The 23,346-nt window shown below is 35.4% G+C and overlaps 1 protein-coding gene across 1 annotated transcript; it reads right to left on the reverse strand.

The window, feature by feature from the left end:
• Positions 1–7,471: 7,471 nt before the first annotated feature.
• LOC148304794 (myotubularin-related protein 9) lies at positions 7,472–22,996 on the reverse strand. The gene is made up of 10 exons (XM_088267699.1): positions 22,726–22,996; positions 19,850–20,106; positions 18,858–19,056; positions 14,985–15,141; positions 13,751–13,861; positions 11,360–11,481; positions 10,839–10,945; positions 9,909–10,189; positions 8,413–8,595; positions 7,472–7,957 (listed from the first exon to the last, which is right to left on the reverse strand). Exons 1-10 carry the CDS (start codon positions 22,870–22,872, stop codon positions 7,761–7,763), a joined length of 1,761 nt encoding a protein of 586 aa, XP_088123825.1. The 5' UTR covers positions 22,873–22,996; the 3' UTR covers positions 7,472–7,760.
• Between the last annotated feature and the right edge of the window lie 350 nt (positions 22,997–23,346).

The raw sequence follows: 23,346 nt of genomic DNA on the forward strand, positions 1-23,346 counted from the left end.
TTACATTATTTATAATGGGAAAATTTTGTTCAATATACATCCTGTTTGATATACATATATCCAAGGATATAGAATGTGTTAAGGACGTATACCGGGGCACCACTGTAATCATGAATTTAAAAAAGATTATTTTAGTAAAAGTAAGCATATTCACATCAAATTATTCAGGTTTTAATATTTGAAAATGTAATTTAAAGTTTAGATACTAAATATATCTTTTTATAATGTAATATTGAAAACAAAGGTATACGGCTGTCCAAACTTAAAACACAGTAAGAGTCTTTTTTTGTAGTACCTTTTTTTGCATTTTTGGACTAAGTAGAATCTACTTAGTCCAAAAATGCAAAAAAAAACGTACTACAAAAAAATGTCCCTTACTGTGTTTTGAGTTTGGACAGCCGTATAACTTTAGATTTTTTAATGTTGCTTAAAACATATTTTATGAACTGTCTTAAATAAAGTGGTTGAAATGTAAAAAGTTAACGCTGTTTGACTATTCTTTGTTACATAACACTTTGGAGATTATTTAGATATATAATTTAGAAGAAAAAAAATATTATGCTTAATTTAATAAATTACACTTACTTTAAAACAAATGTCACTTAAACCTACAGACTTATTAAACATATGTATCTTGGAATTGCACAGTTAAATTATGAGAACGCAGAACGTTCCGAGATTATATTAATTCTCAATAACAACAAAATAGAGAAGAATTTCATTTCAATGAATAAAGAACAAGCGGAAGACAATTACAAAAAACGGATTGTAGGTGTAATTTTGTGTATTTTTGCTCTGTTAATTAAATCAATAAAAAAATACTCAAAAAGACACTATCTGCAGTACATTTTTTAATATAATCTTACAGGACAAAACTAACTAACCATCGTGTCCCTTTTTATTAGTATATAATGCCACATCACTGTCTCTGGAAACATTCCTTGCCTCTTCCACATTCATGCATCTCCTCGCACATACCCGTCGATAACTCTGACTCTTGACCTATCCGTTTCCATGTATTTGATTATGGCAAGTTTTCTTCAATCTTCCTCTGCCTCTATTTCCAACTACATTTGCTTCATATATATTACCATTCTTTCCTCGCTCATTCACTCCACATGTCCAAACCGTAGCAGCCTAATAACGGCTGTATACTGTTAAGTGCATTGTATAAAGTGGCTTCACCAAACTAAGAAATGTCTGTACTTCCTGCTGTTATTTATTCATTGTATGTATTATTTATATAAGAAAATTGATTTAAGTAGTTTATATGTACATTAAAAAATAAATATTAAAGCATGGTAAATAAGATATAACATACAATTATTAAATACAAGTTATAGACATGGTTCGTTATCACATGTATTTCAATTGTTTTTTTTTTTCAAGCCCTTATCCGCACCCCAATGGTGCATAGGGCACTGCATCATACAAACGCAGTGTTATCTTGATCGTTAACACACGAAGGAAAGGTGATCAGCCCTCCGCTTCAGGTACCAGTCCAGGGTTATATGGAATAAATATAAGAGTGAAAAAATCACTAATATTTATTTGACCCCCCTGGGAATCAAACCCGGGACCTCCAGAACGGTAGCTGAGCTTGCTGACCATTACACTACGGAGGCGGACATTAGGGAATGTTTTCTAGTTTCATGTCTATATTTAGATTAGTTTAACAAGTGATTGAATGATTCCTCTATTGCAATCTAATTTGTCTAATTTGCTAACTAAATACGTTCCTAATCTATGGTGCCATCGTGCTCAAACAATATCAAACATAATGATAGGGACTGACCGGAGCCATTTGGTCGTAACATAACACGTTACGATGCGAGCATTCAGGCAGTCAGTACAGCGAGCCGAGCGCTCCATCCATAGTCGGACGCTCGCCGCGAGCGACGTTATGACAAAATGCTCCGGTCAGTTTTACCGAAATGCTCCGGTCACCTTAACTGTTATAAATATTGAAAGCATTTACTTTGTGGATCATAGTGATATATTAATTTGATAAATTAAAAGACTTTGTTTTTTTATCCACTCACATTTTTACTAACAACCAACTAGTTTCGGCAAAAATTCTGTTTATTTTTTGACTAAACATAATATAAAAAGTAAAAAAATTATATTTTATATATATATATATATATATATATATATATATATATATATATATATATATATATATATATATATATATATATATATATATATATATATATATATATATATATATATATATATATATATATATATATATATATATATATATATATATATATATATATATATATATCGTCCGCCTCCGTAGTGTAATGGTCAGCACGCTCGGCTACCGTTCTGGAGGTCCCGGGTTCGATTCCCAAGGGGGGTAAAATAAATATAAGTGATTTTTTCACTGTAATATTTATTCAATATTACCATGGACTGGTACCTGAAGCGCAAGGCTGATCACCCTTCCTTCATGTGTAAAAACGATCAAGATAACACTGCGTTTATATGACACAGTGCCCTATGCACCATTGGGGTGCGGATAAGGGTTTTACTTACTTTTACTATATATATATATATATATATATATATATATATATATATATATATATATATATATATATATATATGTTAAATCATAAATTAAACCCTAAAGAGGGCGACAGGATGTTGCCGAAACTAGTTGGTTGTTATTAAAAATGTGAGTGGATCAAAAAACAAAGTCTTTTTATTTCTCAAAATGACCCACCTTAACTTTTTAATATTTGTTTCAATGAAGATCTGTGCGAAACACCACATGCAGGGTGGCACAAAATTAATCACCCTTGTTGTAATTTTTTGCAAGCGGTGTCGTGCTTCAAATGTTTATGTATCTATATTATCTGAAAACTGTTTTTTTAAATTTAGTTTCTGACCAAATAACACATGATGATTTGTTATTTTGTATTTGTTATTAGCAGACTTGTCCGCATCTGTTTCTAGTAAGCATATACCTATATAGTGTACCTTAACCGGATCCACGCGGCTCGCATAACCGTATGTGTTTTAACAAAACATGCCCCATACGCGGCTGACATAAGCGTTTGTGTTTTTACATTGCTCCATGTTTCGAACCTCAGTTTAACTTAGAGGGATTTTTTCACAATGTGGAACTTTGGATAATATAATACGTCAATCCTTGGACTTATGACATCTGTTGAAATATCTGACTAATAATTTGTAACATCACAAGGATAAATAAAAGAACAGATCCCTGATTTTTCTTGTGGTCGGTAATTAGTCCGCGCCATAATCATGCCCTATATCTGTCTCACTCTCGACGCTACGCATCGCCAGCGGGTAAGAGTGACACACGATGCGTGCTTTCATTTATTTATGTTACGATCTAATTTGTTTATATTACGATATATTTCAAGAATAATGTGACACATGTGTATTATAGAGTACCAAAAAGGCACAATGAATCCCATTGAACGTTTTTGTTTAGGAAAATAAATAGTTTCTTAACTAAATACATCGCTCACTCCTTTCAAGAACGTCATAAATCAAAATACTTGATTTTTCAGGAGAACGTTTTTAAAGTTTAAAAATATAATACAATGTATGAGAAAAAAATATCAAGCCACTTATTGAACTTTTTACTGCGCAACAGATCTTTTTAGGTAAAACCTGAAGGTTTTTTCTCCATTTGAAAAATAATTAGTAAATTTAAAAATAAAATTAAACAATACCTTTTTGTTCAAAATGCAAAAACAACACTTTCTGCCCTGTAGCGGGTAAATATTAAGTTAAAAATATGCCACTTTTGCTGGGATATAGTACATTTTTTGGGCATTCCGAAAACATGCACAACTGAAAATCGACGATTTTTGATTTATGACGTTCTTGAAAGGAGTGAGCGACATGATAAAGGTAATCATTTAAAAAACGGCGAAATACCGCCGCGCACGGGCGTCTCTTAGGAACAAAGTGAACGCAGTTAAAAGGTTAATATATTAAATAATTAAAAGTTTAATAATTAATGAACATGTTTATAATTGACTAGAAAATTAATACTAAGTCATCTAAAAACGCTATTATGGCGCATTACGAATTTAAGAACTGAATATTCATATAAATTATGCCATTTATGAATTAAATTTCAAATCAAACACAGGTTTTTTGAGTCTACTAAGTTGTATTTTATTAAAATAAAAACATAATAATTAATATTGTGATATTTGTTTGCATGTAGTATGGCATTTTCAAACAAATGTTTGTATTTGATTTAGAAATTAATTCATAAATTAAAATGGAGTTCGATAAATTAAACGCCAAATTCGTAAATAAATTATGCCAAATTAATAGCGATACAGCTTTGGTGAAGATATCAGCAGAGATTTAAATTAAATAAAGTAAAATTTCGTGTCAGTCTTACGCAAAGAAAATATTTTTAAAACTTATATATATTAATTTTAAAGAAGAAAGTTTTTTTATATGTATTCATCTAAGATTATAAATCGTACCCCTAGAATGATTAAGTTTTTAACTTGTTTCACCATATTTCCGGGATAATTAACTTCAAAAGGAACTGGGAGTGCGATTAGGACTCGCAGGGTCCGCATTTAACAGTATGAAGGCTGTCTGGAGATTGGATTTATACTCGGTGAAGACCAAATGCCGCCTATAAAATGCCTGCATTGCTCCTGTTCTCTTATACGGCTGTGAAACATGGCACCTTACAAGGGCCCAGAGCAGCCGTGTACTAAGCTTTGAGAATAGGTGTCTGCGGAGAATTTTAGGCCTGCGGTGGTTTGACTTTGTGAGGAATGAAGAGATAAGGCGTAGGACGCAGCAAATCTTGGTCACAACTGTCATCAAGAAAAGGCGATTCAGTTGGCTTGGCCATGCACTCCGCATGCCTCCTGAGAGCCGCCATCAAGCTTGCCTCTTTTACAGGGTAACAGGTTTGCGCCGCCCAGGACGACCACTGCTGACAATTCGTCGGCAGTTCTCGTCAGAACTTCGGGACGCGGATGTGACTTGGGAGGATGCAAGGGAGCTGGCAGCCGACAGAAAAGCCTGGAGACAGTTTGTGGAATATGCTCCACCTAGGGAGCGGATATGGTTTAATATAATTTCCACAATTTTCTGATAGCTTATTCAGTTGGCTATGAATTTTTGGAAGATACTAATGTTAGATAGGTTGACATGGTTAGAAAATCGAAAATCGAACACTACAAACATATGCAGACTATACAGTAGAAAAATAAACAAGATAACTCCCTCGTAATATTTAAAAAAAATGTATAACAAGATACTATAAACCAAAAAAATAAGAAAAACATCCCTCCCTAGTACAAGAGCTCAGACTGTTTTTTGGAGAGGCTCAGCGCAGCTAAAATTATAAGATTGTATTAAGTAGAAATGTATAGAAATTGTATAAAAAATGTAACTATTATTTACTAAATAAAAAAAATAATAAAAAAAACTGTTCGTAATTTAAATACTGCAAAAATATATGTCACGACATTTACTAAGGAGAGTAATCTCAATTATCTGTTTTTGGACAGCTTTTTTTTTACAGTTTATACATTGGATAATAAAAGCAAGTAATAAATATGCATGTGTGTAATCAATCAGATCTTGTGGTCTAAGAGTGACTTTGTGGAGATAGATGATATTCTAAAACACTTTTCCTATATTCTATACTTCTTTAAATAACAATTTGCAGTTTATTCCTACCTAGATTAGGCATTTAATGCCTCAGATAAATAAGTATTTATTTAGATTAAATCGTAAACCTTCGATGCACAATTTAAAGTTCGTTATTTTGAATCTATGGCAAGAATGATCATTTTCTAACCTATAAATAATTACTCAAAAACTAAATGATAAATCCTATTTTGTACCACAATCTATTCTGAAAGTTACAAAAAAAAAGTATTTACTATATAATGGAATGCTTAAAAGAAGTGATAAAACTATGCTCTTATATTTATTTAATTGGATGAGGTGTACTAGAAATAAATCTATTTTCTTCATACTTATTTAAAACAATTAAATCTGAATACTTTGAAATTAAGTGATCCTTTGAGGATAATCATCCATTGTAAGAAATGAATTTCTTAAATGACTAATGTGCTAAAATCCGAATCACATTGCATTTAAGAGTAAAACGGCAACAGACAGTGAAGGCTCATTAATTAGAACAGTAATAATTGAAATATTACCGAAATTAACACATTGTTCTCGGGCAATTTTCTCATCACCCCGACCATAGTTAGTATACTAATTAAAGTCGTATACTAATCATAAAAATTGATGCCTTCGAAATGTGGTGTTGGAGGCGCATGCTCCAAATTCCATGGACAGCTAGACGCACCGATGAGTCCATTCGCCAGGAACTACGCTTGGATGGCTTGACTCTGGCCAATATCTGTACCCGACGGATTCTCCAGTTCTTTGGACACGTTGCGCGTGGCAACAAGAATAGCCTGGAACGACTAGTTGTGATCGGTAGCCTGGAGGGAAAGAGAGGGAGAGGGAGATCCCCACACGATGGACCGATCAAATTAAGGCAGCAGCAGGCACCTCAGTGGTTGGAGCGCTACGTGCAGCGCAGTCAAGGGATAACTGGAGAATCATTGTTTCTGCAAGGGTCACAACCTTCAGCAATGACGAATAAGAGAAGAAGAAGACTAATCATAAGTAACCCCAAACCCAATTCTGATGTTTTTTGGCATCTCTTGCACTCAAAAGTAAGCAAATATAACACTTACAAGCGTCTCCCGCTCTCTACTAACAGCTTGTAAAAGATGCTTTTAGGCGTTTCCCAAACACTGTGTTAAAAAATATTACATCTGAAAATGCAAGATTTTTCCTTTTTTCAAATTAATTGATTAGTTGTTTTGACAAAAAAAAAATCAATTACTTTTGAAGCATCTCTGTGCATCGTTAGGATATGGAATATGAGAGATTTATTAAAATTTTGGTCTCTCCAATTTCAAACTAACACGCTTTTACTGTATTTATGATGACTGTTTTGTCTACCTCCATAGTTTAGTAGTAAGCGTGCTAGGCTACCATGCTGAAGGTTCCGGGTTCAATTTCCAAGAGGGTCAAAATAAATATTAGTGATTTTATACTCTAATATTCATTTCATATTACCCTGGACTGGTCCCTGAAGCGCAGGAGTGATCATCTTGCCTTCATGTTAGTAACAATCAAGGTGTCCCTGTGTCAATATGATGCAGTGCCCTATGCACCATTGGGTGCGGACAAGGGTTAGAAGAAGTTGTTCTGAAGATGCCTGTTATCGGGTGAAAACGTTAGAAGTCATTGAAGGTAAACCAGGAACATAAAAAAACTTTACCACGTTGCAGATTTTTGTTACAACTAATTCATATGATTTGCAACAGCAAAGTAATGACTCGAGATAACTTCTTCTTCCAACCCTTATCCGTACTCCAATGGTGCATAGGGCACTGCATCGTATAGAAGCAGTGTTATCTTGATTGTTAAATACACGAAGGAAAGGTGATCAGCCTTCCGCTTCAGGTACCAGTCCAGGGTCATATTAAATAAATATGAGACTGAAAAATCACTAATGTTTATTTTGACCCTCCTGGGAATCGAACCCGGGACCTCCAACATGGTAGCCTAGCGCGCTAACCGCTATACTACGGAGGCGGACTAGACAACTAATTCATATGATTAATAGCAGAGTGATGACTCTAGCATGTTGGTAAGTCGGGAACTGACTGTGGTTGCTCTCCCGGCCAGTTGGCGGGCTACTCCTTCTCCGGGGGCTCCGGGTCGCCGCGCTCGGAGCTCTCGAGCTGGCTGACCTCGCGGATGAGGTCGGAGAGCTGCCTCCTCAGCTTGACGGCCTTGCTGCGGAGCTCCTTGTCCTTCTCGCGGATGCGGGAGATCTGCTCCAGCGCCATCCGCTGCTCCGCAAAGTCAATCACCCAACGCAGATACAGCTCTGAAATGGGAACATAAATAAATACAGCATTTTGAATATCCAAATACTTGTTTGCAAATCTGGATTATCTCCACATAGAAGTTGTTTTTTACATTTTTGACATCTCAACATACATCAGGATAAATATGGAAGTCTACAGGGCTTACAATCTGTAGTAGCCTAGTTAAATGATCACAAACTCAAATGTACTGGGTCACGAGATTGATCAATATATCAAGGAGTTCCAAAAAATTTGAGTAGTCTGGTTGTCAATTATGGGTAGAATTTGTTTACTGAATCATTTCCACAATCTTATTTGCCCCAATACATATAATCGCAGCGAAGCAACCTTGGGGTAGTATTTTACGAAAATGGCGTTACATAAATTATCAAAAATTATTATTATTGATGATAATTTGGATTTACATTGAGCCGAAACTCTTGAAAAAAATCAAGCCTCAATAGAGGATGCTGACCTTCCCACAGGGCGAGGCTCATGGGGGCCACGGAGGGCCAGATGATGCCCTGGTTGGGCTCGTACAGGGGGCTGAGCATGGCCCCGATGGCCGCCGGCGTGTTGAGGTGCGACCACAGGCTCGTGGTGTTCTCGTACAGCCCTATCTCCTCGCGCTGCTTCTCGCAGTCACCCAGGAACGTTCCTGAAATCACAAAATCAAAAATCACATCAGGAACAAAAGTTTGGTTAGATTTTAAGTCTTCCTTTAGGGATCAACTGCGTAGCAGAGCTACGATGGAGTATGCTTTGCTGTAAAGTATACTTCTATAAAATGTTGTAATTTACTTTGGTGCAACATTGGCGATCACTCTGTCAAAGGCTTTGTGGTCCTATGTCATCCGGAACAACTCCTCTACCCCTCTTATCCCGGTCCATACACAAATGTTGCACAGCCGCGATGTTTGTATTCAGCTTGGTCACAGACAGATCCCCAGGATCTATAGAAAGATCACAAAGAGAAGAGAAGAAGGGATAAGGTGCCTTGTCCCAATTCAGTTCCATAATGGCCCTGATGCCAATTTGTATCCTAACTTGCCATATAACACTCTCTATCTCTCTCTTCACACAATGCGGCTATTATCCTTGGCTCTACCCGACCGAGTTTCTCCAGGGTATGCTTGGCTACAATAGTTTAGAGACTAGAAAGAATGTGTATTTGATTAGGCATTTTTATCAATTGTTGCGCGGTATGATCGATAATCCTGAAACTATCCGGAACATTGGTCTGTATGTTCCCGATAGTTACCTAAGACAGCGTCGACATAGATTGTTTCACATTCCTATACACAGGACGAACCTGCCGATGGTTATGCCTGTACGAAGAGCTACCGCTATGTTGAACAATATCTCATTGGATATTGATCTGTTCCATGCATCTGAAGGAGTTTTCCGAAGCGGGATTCTTCTACACCTTTAGCAATAGTTCTTACATATATTTTATTTTAATGTATTTTTAATGTATATGATTTAAATTTTTTATAGTGTGTAATGTATATATTCATTCATTTTTCAAACCCTTATCCGCACCCCAATGATGCATAGGGCACTGCATCATATAAACGCAGTGTTATCTTGATCGTTAACACATGAAGGAAAGGTGATCAGCCCTCCGCTTCAGGTACCAGTCCAGGCTAAAAACACATTTGTTTGCTAAATCATTTCCACCCTAATATTTTCCCCAATTCATTCACAGTGAAGCGCCCCTGAGGTATTTTTTTACGAAAATGGCGCTATATAAGTTATCCAAATTTATTATTATTATTATTAATATGGAATAAATATTAGAGTGAAAAAATCACTTATATTTATTTGACCCCCCTGGGAATCGAACCCGGGACCTCCAGAACGGTAGTCGAGTGTGCTGACTATTACACTACAGAGGCGGACTAAATGTATATATTAATTGAAATAAATAAATTGAAATTGAAATTGAAAATACGGGCGTTGCGGGCTCACCAAACTGGCTGCAGTAGGAGTGCTCAAAGAGGGCGACGAGCAGGTCCTGCGTGAACTCGAAGCTGCAGGGGAACTGGTCCTGCAGCTGGTGGATGCAGTCCAGCAGCAGCAGGAAGCTGGGCGCGGAGCCGGGCGGCGGCGGCGCGGGCGCTGGCGCGAAGGAGGCCTTGCGCAGCCCGCCGGCGGAGGGCGGCGGCGCGCCCGCGTAGCACGAGCGCGCCACGCGTGTGCCGAACGGGTGCCCGGCCTGCAGCCACTCGCGCTCTATCAGGGCTTGCAACCTGACAACAACAACAAAAATCACTACTTCATGTTTTTTTTCTTCCTCATTTGATGCAAAGAGCACCGCATCGGATAGACGCGATGTTAACTTTGAGGGGTTTTATTCGGGGTCACCAGAGATGACAGTCAATAGTTCGGCTTCTCCTGAGAGTTTTACGTGTTTTTCTCCCAGCAATGAGCAAATGCCAAGAAGTTCCCGATTAGCCCACACTAGTTTATCCTCCGTTCCGAAAACAGATCAAAGTGAAACATGTTTCTAGCTAGAAGAAACAAAAATCCAGTAATTGATCTACAAACCTTGTACATTACATATCGTAGTCGTACAGGAGAAAGTGACTAACTACCAAAACGTAAAATGTTCAGGAGGGCCATTTAAGTCACTTTTGCTAGGCAAGAAAATAAACACCAATGCAGTTAGTCATTTTTAACTAGTCAATATATTATACTTCCAAGTTTAAAATTCTTTGGGATTTTTTCAGGGCAATATTAAGCTAGCAAGATATCAAATAGTCAATAATCACGTTTTTGTAAAACAATGCACTTGGTCACTTTCTCCTGTATGACCACGATATAAGCAGGGTAAATAATACATGCAACTCTTATCAATAATTAACAATTTTTATTAAAAATTTGGTATATGTGATTTACCCTCTGACTGTCCGGCAGTCCGGGTTGATGATTATCTGCACCAAGGAACATACCACCAAAGTGGCGTCCATTCCTTTAGAACCGTGTACCAACACGGGACTAGCTTCCTGCAAACACAAAACCATATTATCATTACATCGTTTTAAGTGTGTCCAAACACTTGTTCACAAAATCTGGATTATATCCAACTACAGGAGTTATTTTCATATTATTTTTTGACATGTCATAAAAAATGAAGAAGAATATAATAATATAATAATGGGTAGAATTGGTGAATGTTACACGTGTGTAAAGTGATCACTTAAACCAGCCTTTGACGGTCATCAGCCCCGTAAATGCCCAGACTTCCATATTCTTCTTCATCTTTGATGAGATGTCAAAAAAAAAGGTTTATAGATTTAATTAGTACATTTATGTCTAATTTTTATCAAGCGCAAAAAAAAAACTATTTTTGTTTTGTATGCAATTTTAGATAGCAAAGAATTGACTCGAAAATGCATTTTTTTCAATAAAGAACTCACATGTTCCAGGCACTGTGCAACGGTACAGGCCGTATTGAGGGCGTTGAGGACGTGACTCAACCAGCCGCAACTGTCCAGCTTGGAGAGCCACTTGTCACAGGACACATCCTTGTCATTGCAAACTGGAAATAAACATCAATAAATGTTTATATCGTAGTCATACAGGAGAAAGTGACCAAGTGCATTGTTTTACAGTAACGTAATCATTGACCATTTGATATCTTACTAGCTTAATATTGCCCTGAAAAATCCCAGGGGATTTTAAACTTGGAAGTATAATATATTGACTTGTTAAAAATGACTAATTGCATTGGTGTTTATTTTCTTGCCAAGCAAAAGTGACTTAAATGGCCCTCCTGAGCATTTTACGTTTTGGTAGTTGGTCACTTTCTCCTGTACGACTACGATATATTAAATATTAAAATAAAACACTGATTATTAGAGTCTACTAAATTGTATTTATTATTAAAACAGATAAAAATCTAATTTGTGATAATTTTGTCGCCTTGTTATGGCATTTTCAAACTACTGTGAAGATTAAATGGACTGAGGGTCCTTTTATATTAAGTGGACTTTAAAAATTAGTATTTGAATCTAACATATATAACATTCAGACCTCGCTTTGTGTCGTTACTGAATTAAGACTCATTTTTGGAGTGCGTCATTGTTTTTTTGAATTGCGTTGTTTTTTTAAAAAATATTATTCAGAGAGTCATACGACGCAAAGTGAGGTCTTAGTGTACATAATTTAAAATGGAGTTCTACGAATCAAACGCCAAATCTATAAATATATTGCATTTTATGACGCATTTTAAATGTGCCATTGATGCTGAATGCTCCGGATACTATTACGGCACTGTTATTACGGTCAAAGAACAAGTTTCTACCTATCACAGGTAAAACACCATTTTTTTAGATAAAGCACCAAAAATTGAGTGATAAAAACACCTTTTGCTGTATGTAAATGCACAAATACAACAATGTGATAAAATTTTAAAGGAATTGGCTAAAAACATCAGAAGATTTAAAATTATGAATGATGTAAATGTATATTTTTATTCATTTAGATAATTCTATCTTTTTCCTGGCTACATCCCAACATATCGTCTTTGTAGACTGCTGGGGCCAGCTCTCCTCGTCCTCAGGTTGTAGGTCCCTCTGTCATGGACAACGTCACCAGGCCATGTCTTCGAACCATGTTCTCTCTTTGCAGCATCTATGAATTTTTTGGTCTTCCTCTAGATATCTTTCGAGGAAGATCCATTGCTATTGGGTGGTTTATGACATGCTCGGGTTCTCTGCGTCCTATATGCCTATACCATCTCAATTGTCTTTTCTCTACCTTCCTATTTATGACTGTTACGCCTAGGCTTCCACGAATGCGAGAACTCTTTATTTTAATTTTATAGATAATTCTTTATAGATAATTCTATAATTTCTTTGCGTCGTTTCTACGTTTTACTTTTGCAACATTTTGAGTGTGTACAAATACTTGTTCACAAATCTGGATTATCTCCAATTACAGAAGTTATTTTTCATATTATATTTTGACATCTCATCAAAGATGCAGAAGAATATGGAAGTCTGGGCATTTACGGGGCTGACAATTTTTTTAAAAAAATTTAAAAAGCTTCTTTTCATCTCACGAATAGATGTCTCTAGTGAAGTTCTAATGGTTCAAGAACAATGTTTCAAAATTGGTTAATGTATATAGAACTTCCAAGAATTTGAGTAGTGTGGTTGTCAATAATGGGTAGAATTGGTGAATGTTACACGTGTGTAAAGTGATCACTTAAACCAGCCTATGACTGTCGTCAGCCCCGTAAATGCCCGGACTTCCATATTCTCCTTCATCTTTGATGAGATGTCAAAATATAATATGTTTTACTTTTGTTTTGTTATGTAAATATTCTTCTTTTTTTAACATTTAAGGACTCAATGAAAAATACGGTAACCTATCTTTGATGTTTATATGATTTTCAATGGAAAAAAAACAATTCACTTTGCGTTGTTTCAATTTGCATCGCGATATTTTGGAACGTATCTACGATGCAAAGTGAGGTCTTAAGGTGGAGACTGACCGGAGCATTTCGTCGTAACGTAACACGTTACGATGCGAGCATTCAGGCAGTCAGTACAGCGAGCCAAGTGCTCCATCCATAGTTTCGGATGCTCGGTGATGCTCGCCGCGAGCGATGTTACAAGGTTATGTTATGACGAAATGCTCCGGTCAGTCTCCACCCTTAGTGTATTATGTTTATAGGACTCATTGGCCGAGAGTTGCATATTTGCAACCTTTTCTATGTACAGAACCTACATAAATACTGAATGGCGTATATTATAAGAATATTTTTAAAGAAAAATTTTCAGAGGATAAAACATAATGATTACCGTCAACCAATTTGGCAAACGATTCCAAGAGCTGCAAGTTGGACACCTTGTCCATCGGCCGGTTCACTTTTCTCCACTGCGGGTAATTCGAATCAGATTCAGTTCCTCCACCTGAAAGCAGTAGTTAATTTTGATATCTCAACATCTTCTTTCTTCTTCTAACCCTTATCCGCACCCGATGGTGCATAGGGCACTGCATTGTATTGACACAGTGTCACCTTGATTGTTACTCGCATGAAGGCAAGGTGATCACTCCTGCGCTTAGGAACCAGTCCAAGGTAATACATATTAAATAAATATTAGAGTGTAAAATAACTCATATTTATTTTCACCCCCCTCCCCTTGGGAATCGAACCCGGGACCTCCAGCACGGCAGCTAAACACGCTAACCACTACACTACGGGTATAGAAGGGGACTAAATTTAATTAAATTACAAATCTTCCCGCAAAGCCTCTATTAGAGTCTTGTCTGCAGGTAGGAAAGTAAGGACAGGGAAGGTAAATGTGGAAAATACATTACAAACACCCAAACCAATTGAAAATAAATCTTTCTTGAATTTATTTTGCAATTGGCGGGAATCGAACCCGCGACGCCATTTTCGTAGTCGAGCATCAACCTAACTACACCACGCCGCGTGTCTAATCTAATTTTATAATTAAAACGTAACTTTATTTTAAAATCACAATAAATTTTTATTATAACTTAATTATAATGTCTACCGGTTTCGAAGCGAAATGTCTTGATAAAGAAGCGGTTAGGTTGGAAACCGGTAGACATTGTAATTAAGTTATAATAAAATATTTACAGTGATTTTAAAACAAAGTAACATTTAAATTACAAAATGGAAAATCACAAATTAGTGCTTCAAGTATAAATTATAATCTAATTTTAATTACTAAACTATGACTATGTGTTAAACATTTTGTGTAGTTTTAAGTATGTAAATGGTGCTATGGTGGTGAAGGGTGGTATTGTTTGCATGCTGTGGTAGTGATTGTCCTGACGAAGAGACGGGTACGTCTCAAAACCGGTAGACATAAAAATCTCGGTGAGTGGTTTTATACTGGTTTTATTAACATTTTTGTAAAAAAATAAATAAGTAAAAATGACTAACCACAAAGTAAATGCTTTAAATATTAATAATACTGAGAATATTAATTACTAAGTTTAAAAAGCATTACAAATTAGCAAATAAAATAAAAATGGTAAAAAATATTAAGAAACGCAAAGTACCTTTGGTTTTGTGCTGAGCTATGAGCGTGGGTGACCTCAGATCGAATATAAACCCCCTCTTGTTTTGGCCCACGAATGCGTTCAGCAATCTCTCATCGGGCTTGGATCTCTTGTTTTGTGGACCCACTAAGGGTTGAGAGCTCCTCAACAAAACAGCCTGTAATTATTTGAAGAAAAAAATAATAAAACGCTTGTACAATAAAAATTAAACAGTAAATTGAAGGAGATAGTGCTTCATGTAATACAATAGCCAAGTACACAATACGTATTTCATTTTTTATGTGTCATTAACAAGGACAATTGCAAGGCCAGTCTGCTAAGACATTGTTGCTGCAAAGTGTGTGCCGCGGCACACTGCTGTACCGTGGTGATTAGTTGGTGTGCCGCGGAAAAAAAGTCTAGTTTTGTGAAAATAACACAATTGCTCCAAATTTTGATTGCCGTTGCTCAGTTAAGTAGGCTCACATTTTGCATCAAACATAATATCGTAGTCGTACAGGAGAAAGTGACTAACTAACAAATGTAAAATGTTCCGGAGAGCCATTTAACCTTTTCATAGCCGCAAATAAATTACGCCGCAGTGCTTATCAGGCCAAGTATTTTTTTGAAAAAGAAAAGTTGTCTAAAGAAATTTTTTTTGTTGTTTTTATTAAATTATAATTAACTTACCAAATATTATATCCCGCATCGATTGTTAGAGTTTTATTCTTGAAGTTAAACCAGTTTCAAATTTTCATCTCAGACAGGGTTGTCACACTGAGTCGCACACGCAAGTTTTTATTAAATTTAATATTAACACAAAACTATTATTTATCAATGGAATATAGTTTGAAATGTAAAAAAATAGTAAATTTAATATTAACACCTAACTATTATTTATAAGGTATCTTAATTGAAGTATAGTTAGAAATGTGATAAATTAGTAATTTTCCATTGTGTGGTACTTCTCAAAGCACGGTATAACACAAAGAGCCATCTTGCATTGTTTACACCTATAACTAGACTCTTTTCTTAGTTTTTTGCTAGTACACACAATACACTTCGCAGTCGGGGATGATTTTTTTTCGGTCCGTGGTAGTTTTTCCAAAAAATGTCTTTCTGTAAGTCGCGATGGAAATTCTGCCTTCCGTTTTCTGCCATGAGAAGTACCGGGTTGTTCTTTTTTATGAGTATACACTAACTGCTTTATGACTTGTAATTGAAAGGTGGCAAGAGGAACCGTTTTCCTGGTTTTTTCCGTGTACAGGATATGTGCGTTGAGCAGAGATAGGTCCATAAGGTGCATAAATAATTTTATGTACCACCTCAAAGTCTTCCTTGAAGAATGGACAGATGATAATACCATATGACATTTATCTACAGCCCCCATATTTCTATTGTAATCCTGTACAGATTGTGGTTTTATAACCTCCTCCCCTCGAAATGTTTACTATAATCATATCACTAGCAAAACACTGATAAAATCGGAGTAAATATAACGCGAAAGGTAATAACAAATATTTTCATAATAATATTTTAAAATAATAAGAAAAACACAAAAAAATTGAGGAAAATAAAAACCCCTGGCGTTCAAAACAATCGATTAAAATAATCAATATTTCAAGTGGTTTGAGTGGTAGCCCTAATGACATATCGCTCACTCCTTTCAAGAACGTCATAAATCAAAAATCGTCAATTTTCAGTTGTGCATGTTTTCGGAATGCCCAGAAAATGTACTATATCCCAGCAAAAGAGGCATGTTTTAAACTTAATATTTACCCGCTACAGGGCAGAAAGTGTTGTTTTTGCATTTTGAAGAAAAGGTGTTTTTTAATTATTTTTTTAAATATACTTGATATTTTTCAAATGGAGATAAAACCTTCAGGTTTTACTTAAAAAGATGTGTTGCACAGTAAAAAGTTCAATAAGTGGCTGGATATTTATTTTTAATATATTGTATTATATTCTTAAACTTTAAAAACGTTTTCCTGAAAAATCAAGTTTTTTGATTTATGACGTTCTTGAAAGGAGTGAGCGATATGTGAACTGTCAGCTGAAAGTGATACCGATAAATCACTTAAAAGTATTTAAAAACTTTGTAAATATTTTGTGAGAACTTCAACAGATGGCAATGTATGTTCCGTTTTTGACAGATTGTCAATATGAGTTAAAACTGCGGAGTAATACGTAATCAAAAGTACTTACGAGATATCTCGTCTCTGGCAATACGGGCACTCCGCCATTTGTCGAGATATCTCGTCTGTGGCAACCATCGGGTTAAGTCACTTTTGCTTGGCAAAACAAAAATCAATGCAGTCATTTTTAACAAGTAAATATATACTTCCAAGTTTAAAATCCTTTGGGATTTTTTTCAGGGCAATATTAAGCCAGTAAGATATCAAATAGTCAATGATCACGTTTTTGTAAGAAACGCACTTGGTCACTTTCTCCTGTATGACTACGATATGTTAAATATGTTACCATAATATGGTAAACATGCACCTTTGAAATTTCTTAATTTGGCAGGTGTACCCTTGAATAGAAAAAGTTTGCGAAACACTGCGCTAAGCCATTCCAATGACCTCATGTAAATAGGTATTGCGAGCTAATATTTATTTATTTATTGTATGGTCATAAGTTGTCACATCGACATTTTTAATGCAAATTATAACAAAAGCACAAATACAGGTCAAAATAATATAGGTCAAAATTTAAAAGTATTTTTTTTTTTTAATATTCAGTCGCTGATGTGTTAAGGAGCAGGAAATCCTCCAGGTTTCCTTCTTACGTTCTGAGGCTGCAATGCTCCAAGGTAATAAAATGTTATTGAGTAAATTTTTCAAGACAGTCCAATGCATTAGAATTTCGTTTTGAAGCCAATGGCTTTCACTATCAGTCACGCCCTATCGGTATGGTGTTTGAAAATAATGCAAAATGCATCAAAACATGTGTCAATAAATTTTACGAAATAGTGGTAAATGCTGTAAATTAAATCTTTTTAAAAAATAATTACTAATATGTACTTCCTCAAATGTTTTTGTTATATTTTTTCAAGTGCAAAACTTAAATTAAACATGGATAGATTTTACCATAAAGTGACTGCCGAATCAATCAATGAAATGCCAGATTCTTCTTGAGCTATGTTGAGATGCCTATTTTAACTACCCCAAAATAATTCAAATGTAAATTGCTGACAGTCTCCAATACCTTGAAAATTAATACTTCTCAATCATCGCTTTCATTTGCGGAAATAAAATAAAATGTTTGGTCACCCCACCGAGACAGCCAACAGCAGACAGTTATTGTTGCAATGTGTATTTTGTTCATACAAATTTTTATAATTTTGTTTATATTCAATTACTTTGTTTTGTGTTGTATTGCTTGTATTATCTAGATATATATTCTCTTAAATTTTTTTAAATAATGTAAATTAAGATCTTGTCATGGGCTATGCTTAGTGAGGTGTTCATCAAAAATATATAATATTGTAAAAAAATATATTACAGTATTCGCACACTCTTTTCAACAACGTCATATATCAAAAATTGTCAATTTTCAGTTGTGCATGTTTCCGGAATGCCCAGAAAATCTACTATATCCTAGCAAAAGCGACATATTTTTAACCTAATATTTACCTGCTACAGGGCAGAAAGTATTGTTTTTGCATTTTGAACAAAAGGTATTGTTTAATTATTTTTTCAATGTACTAAATATTTTTTAAATGATAAAAGATCTGTTGCACAGTAAAAAGTGCTTGATATTTATTTTTAATAAGATTCATTATATTTTTAAATCCTGAAAAATCAAGTTTTTTGATTTAGGACCTTGTTGAAAGGAGTGAGCGTATTGTACAAAGTACAAAAAAAAAAACAATAAAATTAGACATGTACTCACTCCGTTGTCGTGTTTGTACGACAGAACGGGGAACCTGCCCCCTTTACGGAAGGCGGCGCTGGCGACAATACTCTCATCGTCGGCACCCCGCGGCACCAGCAGACACGCAGGGTAGGTTGGACACAGCGCATAGTCTCGATTCACCCACGACAGCCGCCACTCCTCGCTACTCAGAAGCTTGCTGTACTCCGACTCTGGCCTGATGAAGAAGAGGAACTATACCGTAATCCTACACTGGGCATATTAGAGATGTGACTAACGGATAACTGTTAGGATGGTATTCATTTTTAATTTAAATTTTTCATGGAGATATTCTTCTCCTTTTTCCATGTTCGCTCCCTAGGTGGAGCACATGGCTAATACAAGATATCCCCAACGTACTCTGTCCCGTGCCATCTTCTTGGCTTCCTCCCGGGTCAGTCTGGTATCCCAAAGTAGTTCCGGTGAGTATAGTCGGTGAATGGTCGTCAGCGGCTTTCCGGGGCGCTGAAATCCTCGGGGTTGGAAGAAGAGACATGAGTGGTTAATGCTCTCAGGTGGCATTCTAAGGACATATCGAGATATTCATTCATTCAAACCCTCATTCGCACCCAGTGGTGCATAGGGCACTGGATCATATAAAAATAGTGTTATCAGAAAGGAATCATGGCTTCGCAACATTTGCAACTGGACCGGGATGAGAGGAGTAAAGGAGTTGTTCCGGACGGCGCAGGATCGCGTAGCCTTTGCCATAGTGATTGCTAACGTTGGGGGTACCTAACAAGGCACACGAAAAAGAGAAGTTATCTTGATTTTTAACACATGAAGGAAAGGTCATCAGCCTTCCGTTTCTTGTATCAGTCCAGGGTGATATTAAATAAATATGAGAGTGAAAAATCACCCGTATTGACCCCCCTGGGAATGGAACCCGAGACCCCCAGCACGGTAGCCAAACCTGCTGACCACTACACTACGGAGTTGGATAGTTAATTAGCTGGAATAATGTTTCATACCGGAATATTTTGTACCCATCTTCGAGTATGGTGAACATGGGCTTGTAGAAGAAGGGGTAGAGGAGCCGCGGGTCAGAGATGTTGCAGAGGCTCTCCAGGGACTGCGCCACCTTGGTGAGGTCCGACGTGGACGCTATGTCCAGCTGGATTATCCTCAGGTCCTTGCACTTTAGCACGAGGGAGCCCCCCTGAGCCACCCCATTGGGACCGGGCTTATTGTCCTTGCGCTCCACCAAGTCAATGTTGCGGTGAAGTATCTACAAACAAATGGGAAAATGTAAACAAAACAATCACATTATACAGTGAAACCTCTATCTATCGTTCCTCGAATAATCGTTTTCCCGGATGTGTCGTTTATTTCTTCTATCCCGACTTAATTTCATACTAAACTAAACCGCATCGATCGTTTCTCTATCACCATTTACCGCATTTATCGTTCGAATTAAGCTGAATATTTGATACATTTTGTGTGTTTTTTTACATTATTTCCAATTTTCTTACATTCAACGGCAACGTATGGGATAGAAACTATCGAAAGCTTGTGTAACCGATAGCAGAGAGGTCGAAAAGGAGCCGCTGCCTGTACCTGCATTTCCAGAAGTGATCACACTCTTTAAAAGAAAACTTTCTACAACGCACATTCAATAACCGATGCTGAAAAACATACTATTTGCAAAGCCGAAAATATACTTTTGACTTCAGAAAATAAAAAAGTTTTAAAAAAAAAGTATTTTTTTAAATTCTATTCAGGTTTGTATTTTTTTTAAATAAATACATTTGCATCTGAAACATGTATTCTTATTAGAATTTTAGCCTACGAATAGTTATGCAGATTGGGAGGACGGTATCTTTACTCGGTCGTATGTATTTGCATATTGACCTCTTAATCCCGCATTCATTGTTTTCCCGCATTCATAGTTTATTTTAACAGGTCCCTTTAAAAACGATAGATAGAGGTTTCACTGCATTTATCATCTCAACATAGATGAAGAAGAATATCGAAGAAGATTTTAAGAATTTACTCAAGCTTGTAACACGCAGGAACAATGCTGACCTTATTTTCATGTATAAAATTTTAAATAATTATGTAGATTGCCCAGAGCTTTTATCCCTCATCAATTTTAGAGTCCCGGGAGCACAGACCAGAAACAAAAACTTATTTAAAATCCCTAAAATACACACCAAGTACTACCAAAATTCATTTTCAAATCGAGCCTGCGATATGTGCAATGTAATGCTTGATGAAATAGACATCAATAATGTTTCTTTTAATACGTTTAAAAGAAATATATTTGCTGTCTATTTGACCAGTTGATAAAGAAATTTTCTATATAGTTATACTTTTAGGACAGTTTATTTAATTTTTTTTATTTTTAGATTACTTAGGTGGAAACCTATAATTGGAATTGTTATTTATTTTTTTTTTTATCATATTATGTTATTTTTGTCGAAATATTCTGTTGGTTTTCCAATAAATAAAAATAAAAAAATAAAATAAATAAAAAAAGAGAATTGGGTTGTGGTCCCATACCTATTTCTAATAATGAGCCGCTTAGGCTCACAGAAATAGTATGAAATTGAAGAATTTTTGTAAATAATAAGAACGCAAATATTTCTCTTTGTTTTTTTTTTAAATAAATAAATATGGCATTTACAGGGCTTACAACCCTCATAGACATTCACTGATTCTACCCATGATTGACAACCACACTACTCAAATTCTTGAAACTTCTAGATTTATTGATCAAACTCAAAACATAGTATGCGAGAGTTCACTAGGGACATCTGTGGTGGGATGAGAAAAGCTTTTATTAAGCAAAGACTCTTTCAATTGTATGTGAGGTCCGAAATTCATGTAAAAAATAACTCCTAATTGGAGATAATCTAGGTTTGTGAAGTATTTGGACACACTCAAAATGTTGTAAAACAATCTCAATCCATCACATATGGCTGTTGTGAACTCATACGTACCTCTGTACATATGAGTCATGAGATTGATAAATATATCTACGAGTTCCGAAAAATTGAGTAGTGTGGTCATCATGTGGTATCAATCATGGGTAGACCCAGACTTCCATATTCTTCTTCATCTATGTTGAGATATCAAAAATGTAAAAAATAACTCCTAAACAGAGATAATCCTGTTTCCAAATTCCAGCCATTCTATAGAAAAAATTGTTGTAAGGGGGAACTCGTAATCAGCATGCGATCGGAAGTGTTATAAGTAAGTCGTCATTTCCGCGCACGATTAAAAAAAAAATATGTGACTATTTTTTTAAGAAAACCTTACCTTTCAATAACTCTTTTCTTTTCAAAACCATTTGAAGTAAAACTTATTTTTTCAATATAAAAATAGTGTTTAAAAAAAACAATTACGTCAAATGTTACCAGGGTTTAAAAAAAGTTAAGTTGCGATTTATCGCATATTGGGCCTTAAAAACAATAAATAAACACAGTAGAAAGAAAACATATGCTAGTTTGACATTTGCATAACATAGATGAAATGATTAAAACTTGACATATTATTACACTTATTGTATTAACACATTGATTATTCACTACATCAAATAATAAAACATTAATTATTTGAAGAATAAAGATATTATATTAATATTTTTAATAACAAATTCAATAAATTACTTTGGTTTTCTCATATTCAAAAGATCGAAAATACGGTTTAGGCATATTAAATTCCATATAACAACTAAAATAAAACATAAAAATAATGCTAAAAAAGGATTCGTTTTTAGTAAATCTTCATTATGTTTCAATTTTTTAAGAAATATTTAATGCTAAGGCTCATATGACCTCAAACGATCTATTTTTGAAGCGTTATGGATTCTGATTTTTCATATCGCGTTTTATTAAATTATTACCATTAATTCCTGGACTCCTTCTTGCCGAGAACTCAGGATCAGATGGTGTCCAGTAATACACAACGTCCCGTTCATGTCGTCGTGATGAGGGCTTTTCAACGTGACTCCGTCCAATTTTGGGATCCGTATTAACTCGGCGAATTCCATTATTAAGTTTTTTTTCTATTTATTAGCAGATATTAGAGAAACGATACCAGCGGCGCTGATGACAGATGTTTTTTTCGCAGATTATTTTTTCACATCCTTCACATTCACACCAACTGTCATTTTCAATATTTATTTTCTTAGTATTGCCAAGTGAATAAAAAAAAACATAATAATATAAGTAGGCACCCTTCCCATGAAATAAAAATTGCGAATGTTTTTGCAATATTTTTCTGGACTCCCTTAAGGGGATAGTTATTACTATTTTCGTAATTACTCACAACCTCAGGATGTTCCTTAAAGCTTAAAGGTTATAATGAATTCCTGACTCATCTTAGTTCAACGAGTGCTATGAACTTAAATTACACCGAGAAAATTAAATTTTTACACCGAGAATTAGGCAAAAAATATCATACACTTGGACGAAATTTTAAACATTTGTCTAATTGATAAATTGATCAAGTTCATAAATATTAA

The sequence above is a fragment of the Brachycentrus maculatus genome, unplaced genomic scaffold, assembly GCF_059751285.1.
Source record: "Brachycentrus maculatus isolate JH-2025_06_01 unplaced genomic scaffold, ASM5975128v1 h1tg000303l, whole genome shotgun sequence".
NCBI classification, from domain to species: Eukaryota; Metazoa; Arthropoda; class Insecta; order Trichoptera; family Brachycentridae; genus Brachycentrus; species Brachycentrus maculatus.